Source organism: Myxocyprinus asiaticus, chromosome 35 (assembly GCF_019703515.2).
Source record: "Myxocyprinus asiaticus isolate MX2 ecotype Aquarium Trade chromosome 35, UBuf_Myxa_2, whole genome shotgun sequence".
NCBI lineage: Eukaryota > Metazoa > Chordata > Actinopteri > Cypriniformes > Catostomidae > Myxocyprinus > Myxocyprinus asiaticus.
The window spans coordinates 15,869,572-15,887,386 of NC_059378.1; the positions used below are offsets into that span (position 1 = coordinate 15,869,572).

The 17,815-nt window shown below is 39.5% G+C and overlaps 1 protein-coding gene across 1 annotated transcript in view; it reads right to left on the reverse strand.

Annotated features, from left to right (window-relative positions):
- LOC127425860 (inactive N-acetylated-alpha-linked acidic dipeptidase-like protein 2) overlaps positions 1-17,815 on the reverse strand; it is a 492,025-nt gene that overhangs the window by 19,674 nt on the left and 454,536 nt on the right. Inside the window, exons 14-19 of the mRNA XM_051672151.1 lie at positions 8,533-8,584; positions 8,014-8,082; positions 6,619-6,718; positions 6,440-6,529; positions 6,179-6,247; positions 4,741-4,781 (exon numbers count right to left, since the gene is read on the reverse strand). Of these exons, the coding sequence (XP_051528111.1) occupies positions 4,741-4,781; positions 6,179-6,247; positions 6,440-6,529; positions 6,619-6,718; positions 8,014-8,082; positions 8,533-8,584 (421 nt within the window). The remainder of the gene's footprint in view (positions 1-4,740; positions 4,782-6,178; positions 6,248-6,439; positions 6,530-6,618; positions 6,719-8,013; positions 8,083-8,532; positions 8,585-17,815) is intronic.

Below are 17,815 nucleotides of genomic sequence, written 5' to 3' on the forward strand. Positions count from 1 at the left end.
ATCAAATATTGCTGAAGAAATGTAGTAAATGTCACAAACTAGAAAAGAAATTAAATTGAACAATTAGGAATAGCTCCGCCCTTAGTGGGTTGCATCATCTCTAGTACTAAGAGGTGAACAGTCTCTCGTCACGTAATAAAGTGAAATAGCCGCTGGAGTAGTGATGCGTGTTAGTAGCAGTTCTAAAGTTGAGAAAGTAAGTGAGAAATACTAGATTAATAATTGAGATTCATAGTTAAGACATCGTTAACAGGAAAAAGTTGTTTAAATAGTTCTAATCGCGTTTGTATTAACTCCAAAGATTGAACGAGAAAATGAGCCGATTCATCTGACGGAAAATGCATAAAACAGATTTTCCTTGATTCATCAGAGATTATTTCAAATTGTTGTCATTTTATTCTTGGTAAGTGAGCTCACAAGCTACCATATTTAGTTATGGTTTTTGTAACTTTTCAGTCTTTGTGAAGTTAAGTGTTTTTAATTGATACTATGATGTATAAATTTGTGAAATATGTTAGGAAATATGAGTAAAGTGATAAATTGAATGTTGATTGCTGTTTAAAAGTGTTTATGTATTTTTGCTAAATTTATGAGGGTAATGAGTGCAACGTAGCTCACGTAGAGTTTTGCTAACCATGCGGGCTCCTGTGCTACGAGCTATAGCTAATCGAGTGCACATACATCATTCCAAGACGATGTTCTTTGTTAATATAGTTATATTTCTGTTAAGGAAATGTGTTAACACAAGGAAATAAGTGTTTATAAGTGTTTGGAAATGTGTATTTATGCATTTAAAACATTTATTGTGTTGAAAGAGATCATTTGAAATGTTAATGTTGTTAAATGGGAATTAATTGTAATTTATTTGTGATTTGTCTGCCTTGTCTTTGCAAGGTTGGGTTTTTTTTCTTGTTTTTTTTTTTCTTTCCACCCTTTTCTCTATTTTGTTTTCCCTGTCCTTCAATATATCCCTTGATATTAAATGAGGAGTCTCTTGGAGTTCTGAGTAAAAACTGTTTCTGCCACCAACAAGGAGTGCTCAACATTGGTAGAAACTGGCGAGCCAACCTGGTTTTTCCTGAGCTTGGACAACATTTCGTGGTTCATCGAAGTGGTAGGACCACACGTATTCATTTTATCCTTTCCCTGGATAATATCACAACTGTGGACAATAACTGTTTTTTTCTTTTTGCATCTCTGAGTTTGCGTATCTGTATTCTTTAAACTGAACACTGAAACAGATGTATGAAAGACACTGAACTGAGCTAAACTCCTGTTTATTTACTTGAGTCATTCCCATCAAAGACATTTAGCTGAAAAAGAACTCTGATTTGGGTGTCATTGTATATTTTACCCAAAATTTATTGTCCAAACTATTGTTTATTTTTTTTGTTTTCCCCATCTTTTATTGAAATTGTTCTGAAAAAGGGAACACGAATGTTATTGAGTCATATAACTGTAATTTGAGTTTTGAATGTTAACCAGTTATACCATTTATGTGGAAAAGAAACACGGTTGTTTAAGGTTCTTTTGTGAAATATTTTATTTTTTTTTTAAACTTTGTTTTTGTTTTTTTGTTGTTTTTTTTTTTTCCAACAAAAATAAGTAATACACAGAAATACAAAAGAAAATTATTTACCTTTTCAGCTATAACCCAGTCTTCTGTGGTTATTTCCCTTGTCTCGCTGCAATGCCGGCTCAAGAGGGAACGTGGCCTTCTGATCTGGTCCAAGGCATTAGAAAGTGGTTTATGCTTAGATTGTAAGCCACGTGTGTCACGTGCTACATAAGTGCTACAAAAAGTTGGCGAGCCAGCCAGGAGCCAGTTCTTGCAGCGAGGGTAACTGTTAAAGAAACCAAGAAGGGAAATTAGGAAACCAAGAGATAAGTTTTGAAATTTTCAACCGTTACAATGGAAATTGTGAAGCGGGAAAATGTTAATGTAGCAAATGCGCTCATAGTCGGAGGCCTTATGTTAACGGAAGTAGACAATGAGCTGGAAATGCACTTGCAGAGATATGGTTCAATTAGCCGTAATATTATCATTGATGATCCAGCTTCAAAGTTTCACAGAAGTGTCATCATAGAATATAACCATAACTCAGCAATCCAAAATTTGTGCCCTTTCTCACCCTTAACTTTGGGGAGTCTCTCTGGCCCAGGTGTAACTTTCCAAGTGCATGCCTTAGCTACTGTCTACACTCAAACTTCTAGCTGCACTGCCACTGAAGGGTATCTTGAGGAATTGAAGGCTATTGCCAAAGAGAGTGGAAGGCCTTTCCAAAGTGTGCTTCAAGAGGAATTGGAGAAACTCAGAGAAACCCATTCTGCAAATCAAGATCCAGCAGAATCTCAACATGTGGGCTGCCATGGCTCTAGCAGTGACTCCCAGAGTGCAGAGGCCATCATCCCACCACCAGTAAGTAGCTCCCGGACTTCCAACCTGACTCATTTAAAAGTAACAGAAACTCAAAGCTCAGAACCTAAAAACCCAACCAAGTATAAAACTACATTTGTGTCTCCCCCTTCTCCAGAAACCATCACTGATGATATTACTGTGACAACCTGCCCTGCTTTCCCCACAAATATTTTGGACCCACCCAGTGTCCAGAGAATGGTGGTTGAACACATAGTGAAAACAAGCGAAGCTACCCTGTCCCAGCAAACCTCAGTCCATCTGAGGGTTTTCTCAGGGAGGTCTCCTCGTCCCCCCAACGAACCAGATTTCGACACCTGGCGTGCAAGTGTAGACTTTTTGTTAAATGATCCTTCCATCTCTGACTTGCACAGAACACGAAAAATCCTTGACAGTCTCTTACCTCCAGCTGCCGACATTGTAAAACACGTGCGCCCTCCAGCCCTACCTGCTGTGTATCTTGAGCTGTTAGAGTCCGTATATGGTTCTGTCGAAGACGGAGATGAGTTGTTGGCCAAACTCATGGGCACTCTACAGAATCAGAGTGAGAAACCATCAGACTATCTGCACCACTTACAAGTAATTCTGAATGCAGCAATCAGGCGAGGTGGCATAGCAGAAAGTGAACGTGATCGTTACCTTTTGAAACAATTCTGCAGAGGGTGTTGGGACAATTGTCTCATTGCTGACCTTCAGCTTGAAAAAAGAGAAATCCAACCACCCATTTTTTCCGAATTAGCAGTGCTTATTCGAACCCAAGAAGACAAACACGCCTCTAAAGAGGAACGGATGAGGAAGCATCTTGGGATGACAAAGCCCCATAATGCCTACCCCAAGTCATGGGCAGTCTCTAACCAAGTGTCAGTCTGTTCATGTGATGTGCCCAACTCTGATAGTTCCGAAACCAGTCTTCTTAAGAAACAAATTGTGGAAATCCAAGCTCAAGTTACTGCCTTAAAGCAGTCTCCTGGTCAGAAGAGTCCAAAGAGTAATTCTGAAAAGGCTGAGTTGACCGCTTTAAAGAAGATGGTGGAAGAGTTATGCATCCAAGTAGCCGTAGTGAAAGCATCAGTCACCCAGGGACTGAAACAAAACCATGCAGAAGAGTCGGAAATAGCTAGGCTGCAGCGTCAGGTTGCGGAGCTGCAAACTCAAAGTGCTGCTCGTAAGATGCCTCGAACTTCTAACATGCAGAGACCGCTTGAAACAGAAACAGACAGGAGTACCAGGACGGGCCAGCTGAGGGTTAACAGACCACGACCCTGGTACTGTTTCCAGTGCAGAGAAGATGGGCACCTGGCCATCAATTGCGAGAATGCTGCAAATCCATCCAAAGTCGAGGAGAAGCGACTTAAGTTAGGAGAGCAACAAAGCCAATGGGACTCTATGCATGGAAGGCCTGCCCTGCCTTTAAACTGAAAAGGGTCTCTGTAGCGGGGGCATATGGAGACCAGACATTCAGACTGTCGCCCTGAATGTTACAAACAGATATCTGATGTGCGCAGCCATGGAGTACCACCATTGAAACGCTTGCCAAAGGGGCTAGTGGGGATAAAATGCACAGCCAAGGTCACCATTGGAGAGAGAGAAGTAGATTGCCTTTTAGACACAGGGTCGCAGGTGACCACAATTCCTCAGTCATTTTATGAATCAAATTTGTCAGACTTCCCCTTGAAGCCATTGGAAAACTTGCTGGAGGTAGAAGGAGCTAACGGACAGGCTGTGCCGTATCTGGGGTACATTGAGTTAACCCTGAAATTCCCCAAGGCATTCATAGGAACTGAGGTTGAAGTCTCCACCCTGGCCCTTGTGGTGCCAGATTTAACAAGTCTTTCCCAAATTCTAGTTGGGACCAATTCTTTAGATGTGCTTTACAGCAAGTGTGCTAAAGAAAATGCGGCTAACTTTCAGTCAAGCTTCCGTGGTTACCAAACAGTACTTAAAGTTTTGGAAGCTAGGTGGAGACAAGCCAGTAATGAGACTCTGGGTTATGTGAAGTTGAATGGAAACTCCCCTGAAGTTGTGCCTGCAGGAAGCACAGTGGTCTTGGACAGCTTTGTCCACCTACATGGCCCCTACACAGAGAAGTGGGTGACTCTTGGGCCTCCTTCGGTCCCTTTACCAAGTGGCTTGCTGATTGCAAACTGTTTGCACACCTTACCCCGTAAACGTCCCTCCAAATTGTCAGTTTTGCTAAGAAATGGAATGCAAACTGACATAAAAATCCCCCCTAAAGCTATGCTGGCAGAGATTCATGCAGTTCAGAAGGTCATCGACCAGCAGCATCAGAGTTTGGATGTCAAAGCTGAGGAAGAAACACTTACCTGTGCCAACCTTACCTTTGAATTTGGTGACTCCCCTTTGCCTACAAGTTGGAAAGAGAAAATTTCGAAATTGTTGAACTCCATGCCTGAGGTCTTCTCCCTGCATGACCTCGACTATGGCCACACTGAGAAAGTCAAACATCAGATAAAGTTGAGTGACGAAACACTGTTCAAACATAGAGCCCGACCCATCCATCCCCAAGACATTGACACTGTGAGAAAGCACCTCCAAGAACTACTAGAGGCCGGTGTCATCCGTGAGTCTGTGTCCCCGTTCACATCACCCATAGTTGTAGTCTGCAAGAAGGACGGTACAGTTCGGCTGTGCATTGACTTTCTAAAGCTCAATTCACAAACAATTAAGGATGCATATGCCTTACTAAACCTAGAGGAGGTCTTTTCAACACTGACCGGCTCCAAGTGGTTCTCGGTGCTCGATTTGAAATCTGGATTCTACCAAATTGAGATGGAAGAAGCCGAAAAGTGTAAAACAGCATTTGTCTGCCCGCTTGGATTCTGGGAATTCAACAGAATGCCGCAGGGGATTACTAATGCACCGAGCATGTTCCAAAGATTAATGGAACGGTACATGGGAGATTTGAACGGAAAACAGGTACTGGTTTTCATCGATGACCTCATAGTTTTTTCAAAGACTCTAGAAGAGCATGAATCTCGGTTGCTGCAAGTTCTCAACCGACTGAAGGAGTATGGGCTGAAATTGTCGCCCAAGAAATGTCGGTTCTTCCAGACATCAGTGAGGTATCTGGGTCATATTGTCTCACAATATGGGGTAGAGACTGATCCGGTGAAGGTTGAGGCCTTAAAGACTTGGACAAGGCCGACAAACCTAAAGGAGTTGAGGTCCTTTTTAGGTTTTGCCAGATACTATCGGAGATTTGTGCGTGACTACTCCAAGATCATTAAACCTCTCACCGACCTTACAGCAGGATATCCTCCACTCCGGAAAAGCAGTAATAAGAATCAGAAGGATGGGGGGTACTTAAACCCCAAAGAAGAGTTTGGTGATCGATGGACTCCAAACTGTCAGAGTGCCTTTGACTCTATAACTGGCAAGCTTACATCTGCACCTGTTTTGGGCTTTGCTAACCCCAAGCTTCCTTGTGTGCTTCACACCGATGCCAGTACCACCGGGCTTGGTGCAGCTTTATACCAGGAGCAGGAGGGGCAGATGCGAGTCATAGCCTTTGCCAGCAGAGGATTGACCAAGGGTGAAAGTAAATACCCCGCCCACAAACTAGAGTTTTTGGCGCTTAAATGGGCAGTCACCTCCAAATTTAGTGACTACCTCTATGGTGCAAAATTTACCGTCATAACGGATAGTAATCCCTTGACATATATCCTAACTTCAGCAAAGCTTGATGCCACTAGTTACCGCTGGCTGTCCAGCTTGTCAACTTTTAACTTTAAGCTGCAGTACAGAGCAGGTGGCCAAAATCAAGATGCTGACGGGCTTTCCCGACGACCGCATGGTGAGCCTCTAGATGACCTGGTCTCACAAAAGGAGAGAGAAAGGATTAAACAGTTCACACTACACCATCTCATGGGGCCAGGAGCTGAGTCATCTGTTCTCATGGCAGACACAATAAAGGCGATCTGTGAAAAGCATCAGGTGGTGAGGTCATCTGAAAATCCTAGTCCCTCTCACTCCTCACTTACCTTGGTTGAATCTCTTACTCACCATGAGGATGCTCTGCCAAATGAGTTCCAACATAAAGATAAACATGGTCTTCCAGATCTTCCTCACCTCTCAGAAGCTTCCTTGGCAGAACTGCAGAGAAAAGATCCAGAAATAAGGATTGTTATTGAAGGTTTGGAGAAAGGCGTGAAACCTTGTAACCTGAGAGGCCAGCCACCTACCATGAGTTTGTGGTCTAAAGAGTGGAACCGACTCGAGCTGAGAAGTGGAGTGCTCTACAGGAGGAGGCAGGAACATGGAGTCTCTCGCTATCAGTTGGCACTGCCCACCACATTGAGAGACATGGTGTTAAGGAGCCTTCATGATGATATGGGTCATTTAGGTATTGACAGGACCCTGGATCTCGTCAGGTCAAGGTTCTTCTGGCCGAAAATGTCACAGGCAGTGGAAGAAAGCGTCAAAACTTGTGAGCGCTGTGTCTGTAGAAAAACACCTCCGGAAAGAGCAGCTCCTTTAGTAAACATCCAAACTAGCAGGCCCTTAGAGTTGGTATGCATAGATTTTCTGTCCCTGGAGCCAGACCAAAGCAACATCAAAAACATACTGGTTATCACGGATCACTTTACAAAGTATGCCGTTGCGATACCAACTCGAAACCAAACTGCCCAAACCGTTGCTAAGAGCCTGTGGGACAATTTCTTGGTGCACTATGGGTTTCCGGAGAAACTACATAGTGACCAAGGGGCAGACTTTGAGTCGCACACGATAAGGGAGTTGTGTAAAGTCACAGGAATTCACAAGGTGAGGACTACCCCATACCACCCGAGGGGCAATCCAGTGGAACGATTTAATCGTACACTCCTCCAGATGCTGGGGACACTGGAAAATGAAAAGAAGTCTCGGTGGAAGAGTTTGTAAAGCCTTTACTGCACCCGCAATGACACCACAGGATACACTCCTTATGAACTCATGTTTGGGTGACAACCCCGCCTGCCCATTGATCTGGCTTTCGGATTGCCAGTAGACACTCCCATAAAGTCCCACTGTCAATACGTGTGGGATCTAAAGAATCGGTTGCGTGAGAGTTACGAGGTGGTACTAAAAACGCTGAGAAGGTAGCAGAATGTAATAAAAGGAGATTTGATGAGCGTGTGGTTGCTTCAACTTTGGAAGAGGGTGACAGAGTTCTTGTAAGGAACGTGCGATTGAGAGGAAAGCAAAAGCTGGTGGACAAGTGGGAACAAGATGTTCATGTGGTTGTCAGAAAAGTTTGTGATCTGCCAGTATATAGTGTCCAACCAGAGGGGAAAGGTGGTCCTCTCCGGACATTGCACGAGATTTGTTGCTGCCCTGTGGGTTTTTGCAACCGAGCAAATTTGAACAACCAAAGCAGAGAGTAGTCAGAAGGCCTAGAACCAGAGCTGCTTCTAATAATGAAGGGATACAGGAGTCTGAGCCTGTTACTGAATGCTCAGAGTCTGAAGATGAGCAAATTCTCTGTTATGTACCTGGAAGGACTTTGGGCTCTGAAACTCAAATTATTATAGACCACTCACCTTGTGTTCGAGAAGGCGCAATTGACTTACCTGTCCTTGATCCTACTGGAGAGAACTTACCGGCTCAGGAACCTGTAGGGAATAATCCTGAAGAAGAACCTGCAAGGGAATACTTACCTGAATGGAAACCTGTGGAAGAAAAATTGGATGAGTCTGTAAAAATGTAAACATGAGAGGATGAGCCTGAATCACATTGTACTGCACCAGATGTCTCTGTGAAGCAAAGACCAGAACAATCCCCTGAGTCCTTGAATGAATTCCCCGCTCAAATGGCTGAGACAACCCCAATCAATTCTGAGTCACAGATTGAAGAAGAAAACATAATCACAAATGAAGTGAGTCACATTGAAAACACCCTAAACGAAGACAGGGGCACTGAAGCTGAAGACAGTGTTGCCCCCAGACGCTCACAGAGAGAGAGAGAGAGACGCCCCCCTAAAAAGTTTGAATATCCCCAGTTAGGAAATCCACTAACCTTAGTGATTCAGTCCTTGTTGCAGGGTCTAAGCGAAGCATTTAGTTCTTTAGAAGAGTCAGTTGTTGCCCCTGTGGTTCACATGTAGATGCAACGAGACGTGCATATATTTCAGAGGGGAGGGTGTAACCAAGGTTACTAAAGCCCATATTAAACCTGTAAAAGAGAAAAAAGAATTATTATAATGCACATATAATATATTTTATTATATTATTTCAATGTTTAGTAATCAAATATTGCTGAAGAAATGTAGTAAATGTCACAAACTAGAAAAGAAATTAAATTGAACAATTAGGAATAGCTCCGCCCTTAGTGGGTTGCGTCATCTCTAGTACAAAATAGAGGTGAACAGTCTCTCGTCACGTAATGATGTGAAATGGCCGCTGGAGTAGTGATGCATGTTAGTAGCAGTTCTAAAGTTGAGAAAGTAAGTGAGAAATACTAGATTAATAATTGAGATTCATAGTTAAGACATCGTTAACAGGAAAAAGTTGTTTAAATAGTTCTAATCGCGTTTGTATTAACTCCAAAGATTGAACGAGAAAATGAGCTGATTCATCTGACGGAAACTGCATAAAACAGATTTTCCTTGATTCATCAGAGATTATTTCAAATTGTTGTCATTTTATTCTTGGTAAGTGAGCTCACAAGCTACCATATTTAGTTATGGTTTTTGTAACTTTTCAGTCTTTGTGAAGTTAAGTGTTTTTAATTGATACTGTGATGTATAAATTTGTGAAATATGTTAGGAAATATGAGTAAAGTGATAAATTGAATGTTGATTGCTGTTTAAAAGTGTTTATGTATTTTTGCTAAATTTATGAGGGTAATGAGTGAAACGTAGCTCACGTAGAGTTTTGCTAACCATGCGGGCTCCTGTGCTACGAGCTATAGCTAATCGAGTGCACATACATCATTCCAAGACGATGTTCTTTGTTAATATAGTTATATTTCTGTTAAGGAAATGTGTTAACACAAGGAAATAAGTGTTTATAAGTGTTTGGAAATGTGTATTTATGCATTTAAAACATTTATTGTGTTGAAAGAGATCATTTGAAATGTTAATGTTGTTAAATGGGAATTAATTGTAATTTATTTGTGATTTGTCTGCCTTGTCTTTGCAAGGTTGTTTTTTTTTTTTTTTTTCTTTCCACCCTTTTCTCTATTTTGTTTTCCCTGTCCTTCAATATATCCCTTGATATTGAACGAGGAGTCTCTTGGAGTTCTGAGTAAAAACTGTTTCTGCCATCAACAAGGAGTAATCAACATTGGTAGAAACTGGCGAGCCAACCTGGTTTTTCCTGAGCTTGGACAACATTTCGTGGTTCATCGAAGTGGTAGGACCACACATATTCATTTTATCCTTTCCCTGGATAATATCACAACTGTGGACAATAACTGTTTTTTTTTCTTTTTGCATCTCTGAGTTTGCGTATCTGTATTCTTTAAACTGAACACTGAAACAGATGTATGAAAGACACTGAACTGAGCTAAACTCCTGTTTATTTACTTGAGTCATTCCCATCAAAGACATTTAGCTGAAAAAGAACACTGATTTGGGTGTCATTGGATATTTTACCCAAAATTTATTGTCCAAACTATTGTTTATTTTTTTTGTTTTGTTTTCCCCATCTTTTATTGAAATCGTTCTGAAAAAGGGAACACGAAGGTTATTGAATCATATAACTAATTTGAGTTTTGAATGTTAACCAGTTATACCATTTATGTGGAAAAGAAACACGGTTGTTGAAGGTTCTTTTGTGAAATATTTTATTTTTTTTGAAACTTTGTTTTTGTTTTTTTGTTGTTTTTTTTTTTCCAACAAAAATAAGTAATACACAGAAATACAAAAGAAAATTACTTACCTTTTCAGCTATAACCCAGTCTTCTGTGGTTATTTCCCTTGTCTCGCTGCAACGCCGGCTCAAGAGCGAACGTGGTCTTCTGATCTGGTCCAAGGCGGTGGAAAGTGGTTTATGCTTAGATTGTAAGCCACGTGTGTCACGTGCTACATACGTGCTACATAATGATGTTTGTTTTAGATGCAGGAATAAACCCTCCAGAGTTTCAGTGAGCACCATTCTTTCTCTTTCAGTCAGTGAGGTCAATCTCTTACCTGATGCCTGACTTCACTAAGAGTTAGGTTTCTCACGCATGTTCAGTTATGATGTAATGCTTCATGGGCACTCAGTTCCGGAGTTAAATTTTTTTGAGCCAGTCAAATGAGCTGTAAATGCTATGTCATTTCATATTAGAACTCTATGCAGCAGACAGTGAAAAACTGTATTTCAAGTCTATTTCAAGTTGTTAAGAGAAAAACACACACACTTATAAATCTATATATTCACATATACTGTACAATAATTTAATGAAATATTTGCGAATTGTATGACGCTTGCGTCTAAATTTATTTGATCAGAATACACTTTTTTTTATTTTTTTTATTTTTTTTTTTTAAGTTGAAGGAGATTTTTTTTTTTGTCCACCTAATGGTGTAGTTACAGTATCTACCAGCAGGGATAACTCCCAAAGTTAATCAGCTGAACCTTGACCCCCTGGATGGATGCTGATTTCACAGGCTTGCAGTTTGTGTGTGTGTGTGTGTGTGTGTGTGTGTGAAGATGCCCCCTTCTTGGTTTGCTAAATATCTTTTTCAGTTTTTAGTTGCATTACGCTAGTGTGTCGTAAAAAGTCTAGCAAGTAAAAACTAAATTAACTAGCCAATTTTGATTCTTTCTCCAATGTGTCCATAGAGGGTTGGTCCTGCAAGCCTGTGAAATCAACATCCATCCAAGGGGTCAAGGTTCAGCTGATTAACTTTGGGGGTTACCCCCTGCTGGTAGATACTGTAACTACACCATTAGGTGAACAAAAAGCATGTTTCTCCTTTTGACTTAAAATAAAAAGGTGTATTCTGATCAAATAAATGTATATGCAAGCATCATATAAATCACAAATATTTCATTACATTTTTATACAGTATATGTGAATATATAGATTTGTAAGTGTGTTTTATATTATATATATATATATATATATATATATATATATATATGACTTCACGCAGTTTAGTATGCAAGATTGTCATGAAATTGTATTTTTAACAATGATACAAGCTGTTGCCACTGTTTAAAATGTCATACACATTTTTAACAAAATATTCACAAGGTTGGGAACCTAATAATGAAAATAGAATTACACATATAACAATTATTTAATAATTATATTATAAAAATTATAATTTAAGTGCTACTACATCAAAGCTCCTATGAAAAAATAAATAAATAAAACTCTAGCCTATGGTTAAATTCTTTAATATTTGCAGTGTTTTCTGAAGTTTAAATATTTAATAATGTATGATTGTGCCTTTAAATATTTATGTATTTACACATTTATTACACTTACTACATTCCTACATTTTGTTACATGTTTGTTTATATGCACTTATGCGATTTACATTTTGTTTACATTGATATGTATAACAAGCACTAAATTGGCACTGTCTCTTTAAGAAAACCGGCAACTCAGCGAGCAAATTTTTACAGTTGAATGAGCTGAAATGGACTGTGTGGATCTTGTCTTTGGACATACCATACACAGAACATATAATTGTATAATGTGCATTGGCATGCTTGTACACATATTTATTGTACAAGTTCTCAAACTCAAATCTGCAAGTTCTCGAGTTTTGCAACACTTTTACCTTCTAACAGACATCCAAAAGGCCTTTTACTGGTCTGTAGATTCTGTAAAACAGAGAATGTAGTAAAAACAGTCCATGGAAAAGTTTAACCAAAATCAGAGTTGACGTCGTCATGCAATGTCAATGACATATCCTGGCTCAACTAAAGTGATGGTGACACCGCAATCCACGACACCTCAGGACCCACTGCAGCCAAATGATGTACAGGTGCATCTCAGTAAATTAGAATGTCATGGAAAAGTTCATTTATTTCAGTAATTCAACTCAGATTGTGAAACTCGTGTATTAAATAAATTCAATGCACACAGACTGAAGTAGTTTAAGTCTTTGGTTCTTTTAATTGTGATGATTTTGGCTCACATTTAACAAAAACCCACCAATTCACTATCTCAAAAAATTAGAATACATCATAAGACCAATAAATAAAAAAACATTTTTAGTGAATTGTTGGCCTTCTGGAAAGTATGTTCATTTACTGTATATGTACTCAATACTTGGTAGGGGCTCCTTTTGTTTTAATTACTGCCTCAGTTCGGCTTGGCATGGAGGTGATCAGTTTGTGGCACTGCTGAGGTGGTATGGAAGCCCAGGTTTCTTTGACAGTGGCCTTCAGCTCATCTGCATTTTTTGGTCTCTTGTTTCTCATTTTCCTCTTGACAATACCCCATAGATTCTCTATGGGGTTCAGGTCTGGTGAGTTTGCTGGCCAGTCAAGCACACCAACACCATGGTCATTTAACCAGTGTGGGCAGGTGCCAAATCCTGCTGGAAAATGAAATCAGCATCTTTAAAAAGCTGGTCAGCAGAAGGAAGCATGAAGTGCTCCAAAATTTCTTGGTAAACGGGTGCAGTGATTTTGGTTTTCAAAAAACACAATGGACCAACACCAGCAGATGACATTGCACCCCAAATCATCACAGACTGTGGAAACTTAACACTGGACTTCAAGCAACTTGGGCTATGTGCTTCTCCACCCTTCCTCCAGACTCTAGGACCTTGGTTTCCAAATGAAATACAAAACTTGTTCTCATCTGAAAAGAAGACTTTGGACCACTGGGCAACAGTCCAGTTCTTCTTCTCCTTAGCCCAGGTAAGACGCCTCTGTTGTCTGTGGTTCAGGAGTGGCTTAACAAGAGGAATACGACAACTGTAGCCAAATTCCTTGACACGTCTGTGTGTGGTGGCTCTTGATGCCTTGACCCCAGCCTCAGTCCATTCCTTGTGAAGTTCACCCAAATTCTTCAATCGATTTTGCTTGACAATCCTCATAAGGCTGCGGTTCTCTCGGTTGGTTGTGCATCTTTTTCTTCCACACTTTTTCCTTCCACTCAACTTTCTGTTAACATGCTTGGATACAGCACTCTGTGAACAGCCAGCTTCTTTGGCAATGAATGTTTGTGGCTTCACCTCCTTGTGAAGGGTGTCAATGATTGTCTTCTGAACATCTGTCAGATCAGCAGTCTTCCCCATGATTGTGTAGCCTAGTGAACCAAACTGAGAGACCATTTTGAAGGCTCAGGAAACCTTTGCAGGTGTTTTGAGTTGATTAGCTGATTGGCATGTCACCATATTCTAATTTTTTGAGATAGTGAATTGGTGGGTTTTGTTAAATGTGAGCCCAAATCATCACAATTAAAAGAACCAAAGACTTAAACTACTTCAGTCTGTGTGCACTGAATTTATTTAATACACGAGTTTCACAATTTGAGTTGAATTACTGAAATAAATGAACTTTTCCACGACATTCTAATTTATTGAGATGCACCTGTAAATTTCCTTCAGAGTGCACGCTCATGAAACATAGCACACAGTAAAAGACAAGGCTGAATCCAGCTTTTTATTTGCCAGCTTCTTATTCAGTAAAAGGATCTTGGTGCTTAAATTCTTCTTCACCACTGCACAACTCAATCTCTGGCTAGTAAAATCTGAATATTTATTAGCCAGTGGCTACTAACAGACATTTTTTAGTCACATAGCACAAATTTTAGTCGCATATATGAGTGATTTACTCGCAATGTAGAGGGCTGAGGGCTTGTTTACACATTTATGTTGTGACAGAGAGCTCTGTTTGACATCTGTCACTTTACAAGACAATTTGCATCCACAATGTGGCAATATCAAAAGGAGCTTAAAGGGTTAGTTTACCCAAAAATGAAAATCCTCTAATGATGTACTTACATTTATGCCATCCCAGATGTGTATGACTTTCCTTCTTCAGCAGAACCGAAGTGAAGATTTTTATAAGCACATTTCAGCTCTGTTTATTCATACAATGCAAGTGAATGGGTGCTATCAGGCTGCTGGCTGTTTTGTGGTCCAAAAGGCATTTTTAAGCAGCATAAAATTAATCCACACGACTCCAGTTGATAAATTAATGTCTTCTGAAGCAAATCGATAGGTTTGTGTAAATAAATTCATTGATAATTAAAACTTTATTAACTTTAAAAAATTGCTTCCTGCCAGCAGTCGACACATCAAGTGACATAAGCACAATGACGCATGCATGCGAGAAGTCGGAAGCGTGCGCTTTGTATACAACAGAGGAACGAAAGTCATGCAAGAGTTAGGTCATTTCAAACAGTAATCCAGCGCTGACCAGAAGCAACAATTTAAAGTTAAAAACTTTTTAATTATCGATTTGTTTCTTACACCAACTTATCCGTTTGCTTCAGAAGACGTGTGGATTACTTTTATGCTGCATAAATATGCCTTTTGGATGTCAAATAGCTAGCAGCCTGATGGCACCTGTTTACTTGCATTGTATGGACAAACAGAGCTGAAATGTGCTTATAAAAATCATTACTTCGGTTCTGCTGAAGAAGGAAAGTCATACACATCTGGAATGGTTTTAAGGTAAGTAAATCATGACAGAATTTTCATTTTTGGGTGATCTATTCCTTTAATTTGTGCACGTGTAGCATAAAAAGCAAGAGATTATCTTCCATCTTCCAGCAGTTTCCTGCTCTTTCTAATCCATTTTCTATTTACATATTGCCAACACATGGGATAAAGCTTTTATTAAACAAAACGGCAAGTGTATAAAACGAAGGGGTTGAAAAAGTAAAGCTCAGTGAGAGGGTGTTGATTCTTATGGGCCAGAACCCAAAGAGAGATAATGAGCAGGTACCCTGATGAGGCTCTCCACACTTCATCTGTTCCCTTCCTCTTCTGTTAATTTAATAAAAATCACTCCAGGACATGTTGATTGCAGCTGATTACAATTGCACAGTCATTTTGATAATAATAGGGCCCTCCTTCAGGCTAGATTAACAAAACCAACAGATGCCAAGAGCGCCATGAAGAGAAAAGGTTTTTATCAAAGCAGAAATGCAGCACCCAGGAAGTCTTGTGGATCGATGGAAGATCAAACTACCATTCACCCAAACACAAAGAGAAATCATCAAAGGTAAAAGAGCAAAAACATCTGGCCACTACATTATGGATCTTGCTGCACTGCAATCCACATGAACAACAGAGGCACATGTGTGTCTCAATTTGTTCCTTATTTAATCTTATTTCCATCTAGGCAGAACAACTGAATAGTTATACACCAACATTAAAGGGATCTCATTTCTTATATTTCTTTTCTATGGGTATTTCTGTAATATTGCCATATTTCCCTTCTCATTTTCATGCATCAAATAAATGCCTTTTGAATTAAGTTGCTGTTGTTAGATGCTTACTTATGTGTAAACAGACTTGACATTAGTGGCTTCACTATGTATTGTCCTGCATCACCAGTGCTAGACTTTCTTTCTGATGGCCAAAGGTGATGACATAAGCAGAATGACTAAATAATGGTTTCTTCAGTCAATCGACCCATGAATTCCCCCTTAGGGGAACCATGGGAGTATGGGCCAATAAATTCCTATAGACTCCTATAATCTTCTTGTGATAATTATGGTCTTTCACTATGAACAAAAATGAATGATCATTCATTTTTATGAACTCATATGACCTGAAGGCAAATTCTCTCTAATGTACAGTAGACGCATAAAATAAAGAGCCACAATACAGCTTTTTAAAGATGCTACAGTATATTGTCATCCTAAGAAATTTGTATATTTCCAAATCGAAAACTATAGTTGATTAAAACCGAGAGGAAGGAGATGATTTTATAAAAAATAATATGCAGGATGAGGCATGTCTGGGGTAACAAAATTTGACGCAAAATAGCATTTCTCTCTGCAGCACTAAACAATCTACCCAAATTTACCAAGTATACCCCAGTATACCATGAGGAAGTGATGTAATCACTTATTCCCCAATGTGAACGTGTGCCACTGTGTACCACTGCCAAAGCCATTTGGCTTGTTTGAGGTACTGATCACCAGTAAACAGATGCCAGGTGCATTCCGGTTACAAATGCTGTAAGATCTTGATGATGTTATGCTAATGTGTGGCAAAATACCTATTCAACAGTGAGGCACAATGCTGGATGGAAACACCAAGATGCCACCAAGAAAAGAAACATATATGCTCACTTGAGGTGGATTTTTTTCCGGTAAGAAGACGTGCATAAACTACAATGGAAACACATTTACAGAATAAACTGACGCCTCCTGTAGAATACCAGTACAATTCAGATACTTATCAGAGAGGTCCTGTATTTATTCATTGCCTTAGCTGCCTTTCCTCTGCATGTATGCAAGCTGCACTTTACACCCTCCTCCATCCCCAGATTCACGCATTTGCCTGCTTTGCCTTTAATTTTCTCTATATCTGTCTTGATGTTCTGTGCATTTATACTACAACTGATTGCCAGTTTGGAATTCCTATCTTCGGTGGGTTATTGTGCCTTGTTCTTGATTTACCATCTTGCAGTATTTGAAGTTCTGTTAAGTGTCCATTTAATATTTTATGCAAATGAACAATTATACCATGTTTCACTGTCAGAATGTTTGAAAGATTGAACAGTGTTGTAATTATTCTGCTGGATCTGTTTTCTGTTACCCCTGGCATTTTGTATTTGCTACACTCCCTGCCCAGAACAGAACCATACTGTCACATCAACAGATTGCTTCAATTGTCTAAGTGAATACAATTATTCATTTAAAGTATTCAAGTCAAATTGTTTATTTGACAGAAGTGGTCCTGATTGAAATGAACATTATACATGTAAAGATGATTTTAGTGTGACAAAATCAGGGATTTACCAGACCTACAGAGTTTACCAGATTACATGGTTTACTGGCGTTATATTGTCATGACCACATAGTTGAAATATTATATATAACTTTACACAGATAAGATTAGTAAGCAATTTTATCACACTAAAATCATGTTAACACATCATGTTTACTACTACTTTGTGGCTATACTTTTGAAACTGTTTTAATCCTCCTGAGACTCCTGAGACACATGTGGACATTACATTTTGGCATCGCTACAGGCTATGCATAATTTCATTTAATTTAAATCAACTGATCTCAGTTCAGGAAACTCTAGGCTGTCATTAAAGGTTTAAACTTTTGATGCACCGAGTAATGTGACAAAACAACATAGTGCTGATCTCAGCTGAGTTTGTCTTTAGAAGAAACAGCAACAAAACTATATCTAGTAAGAAACCTAATTAAGTTTTAAAACCTGTTTGAGTCAAAAGAGTAGAGTCTCTAGTTTCATCTGATATGGCATTTTAAAAATTTCATGAATTTTAATGCGAAACGGCATGCTGTTTAACACAA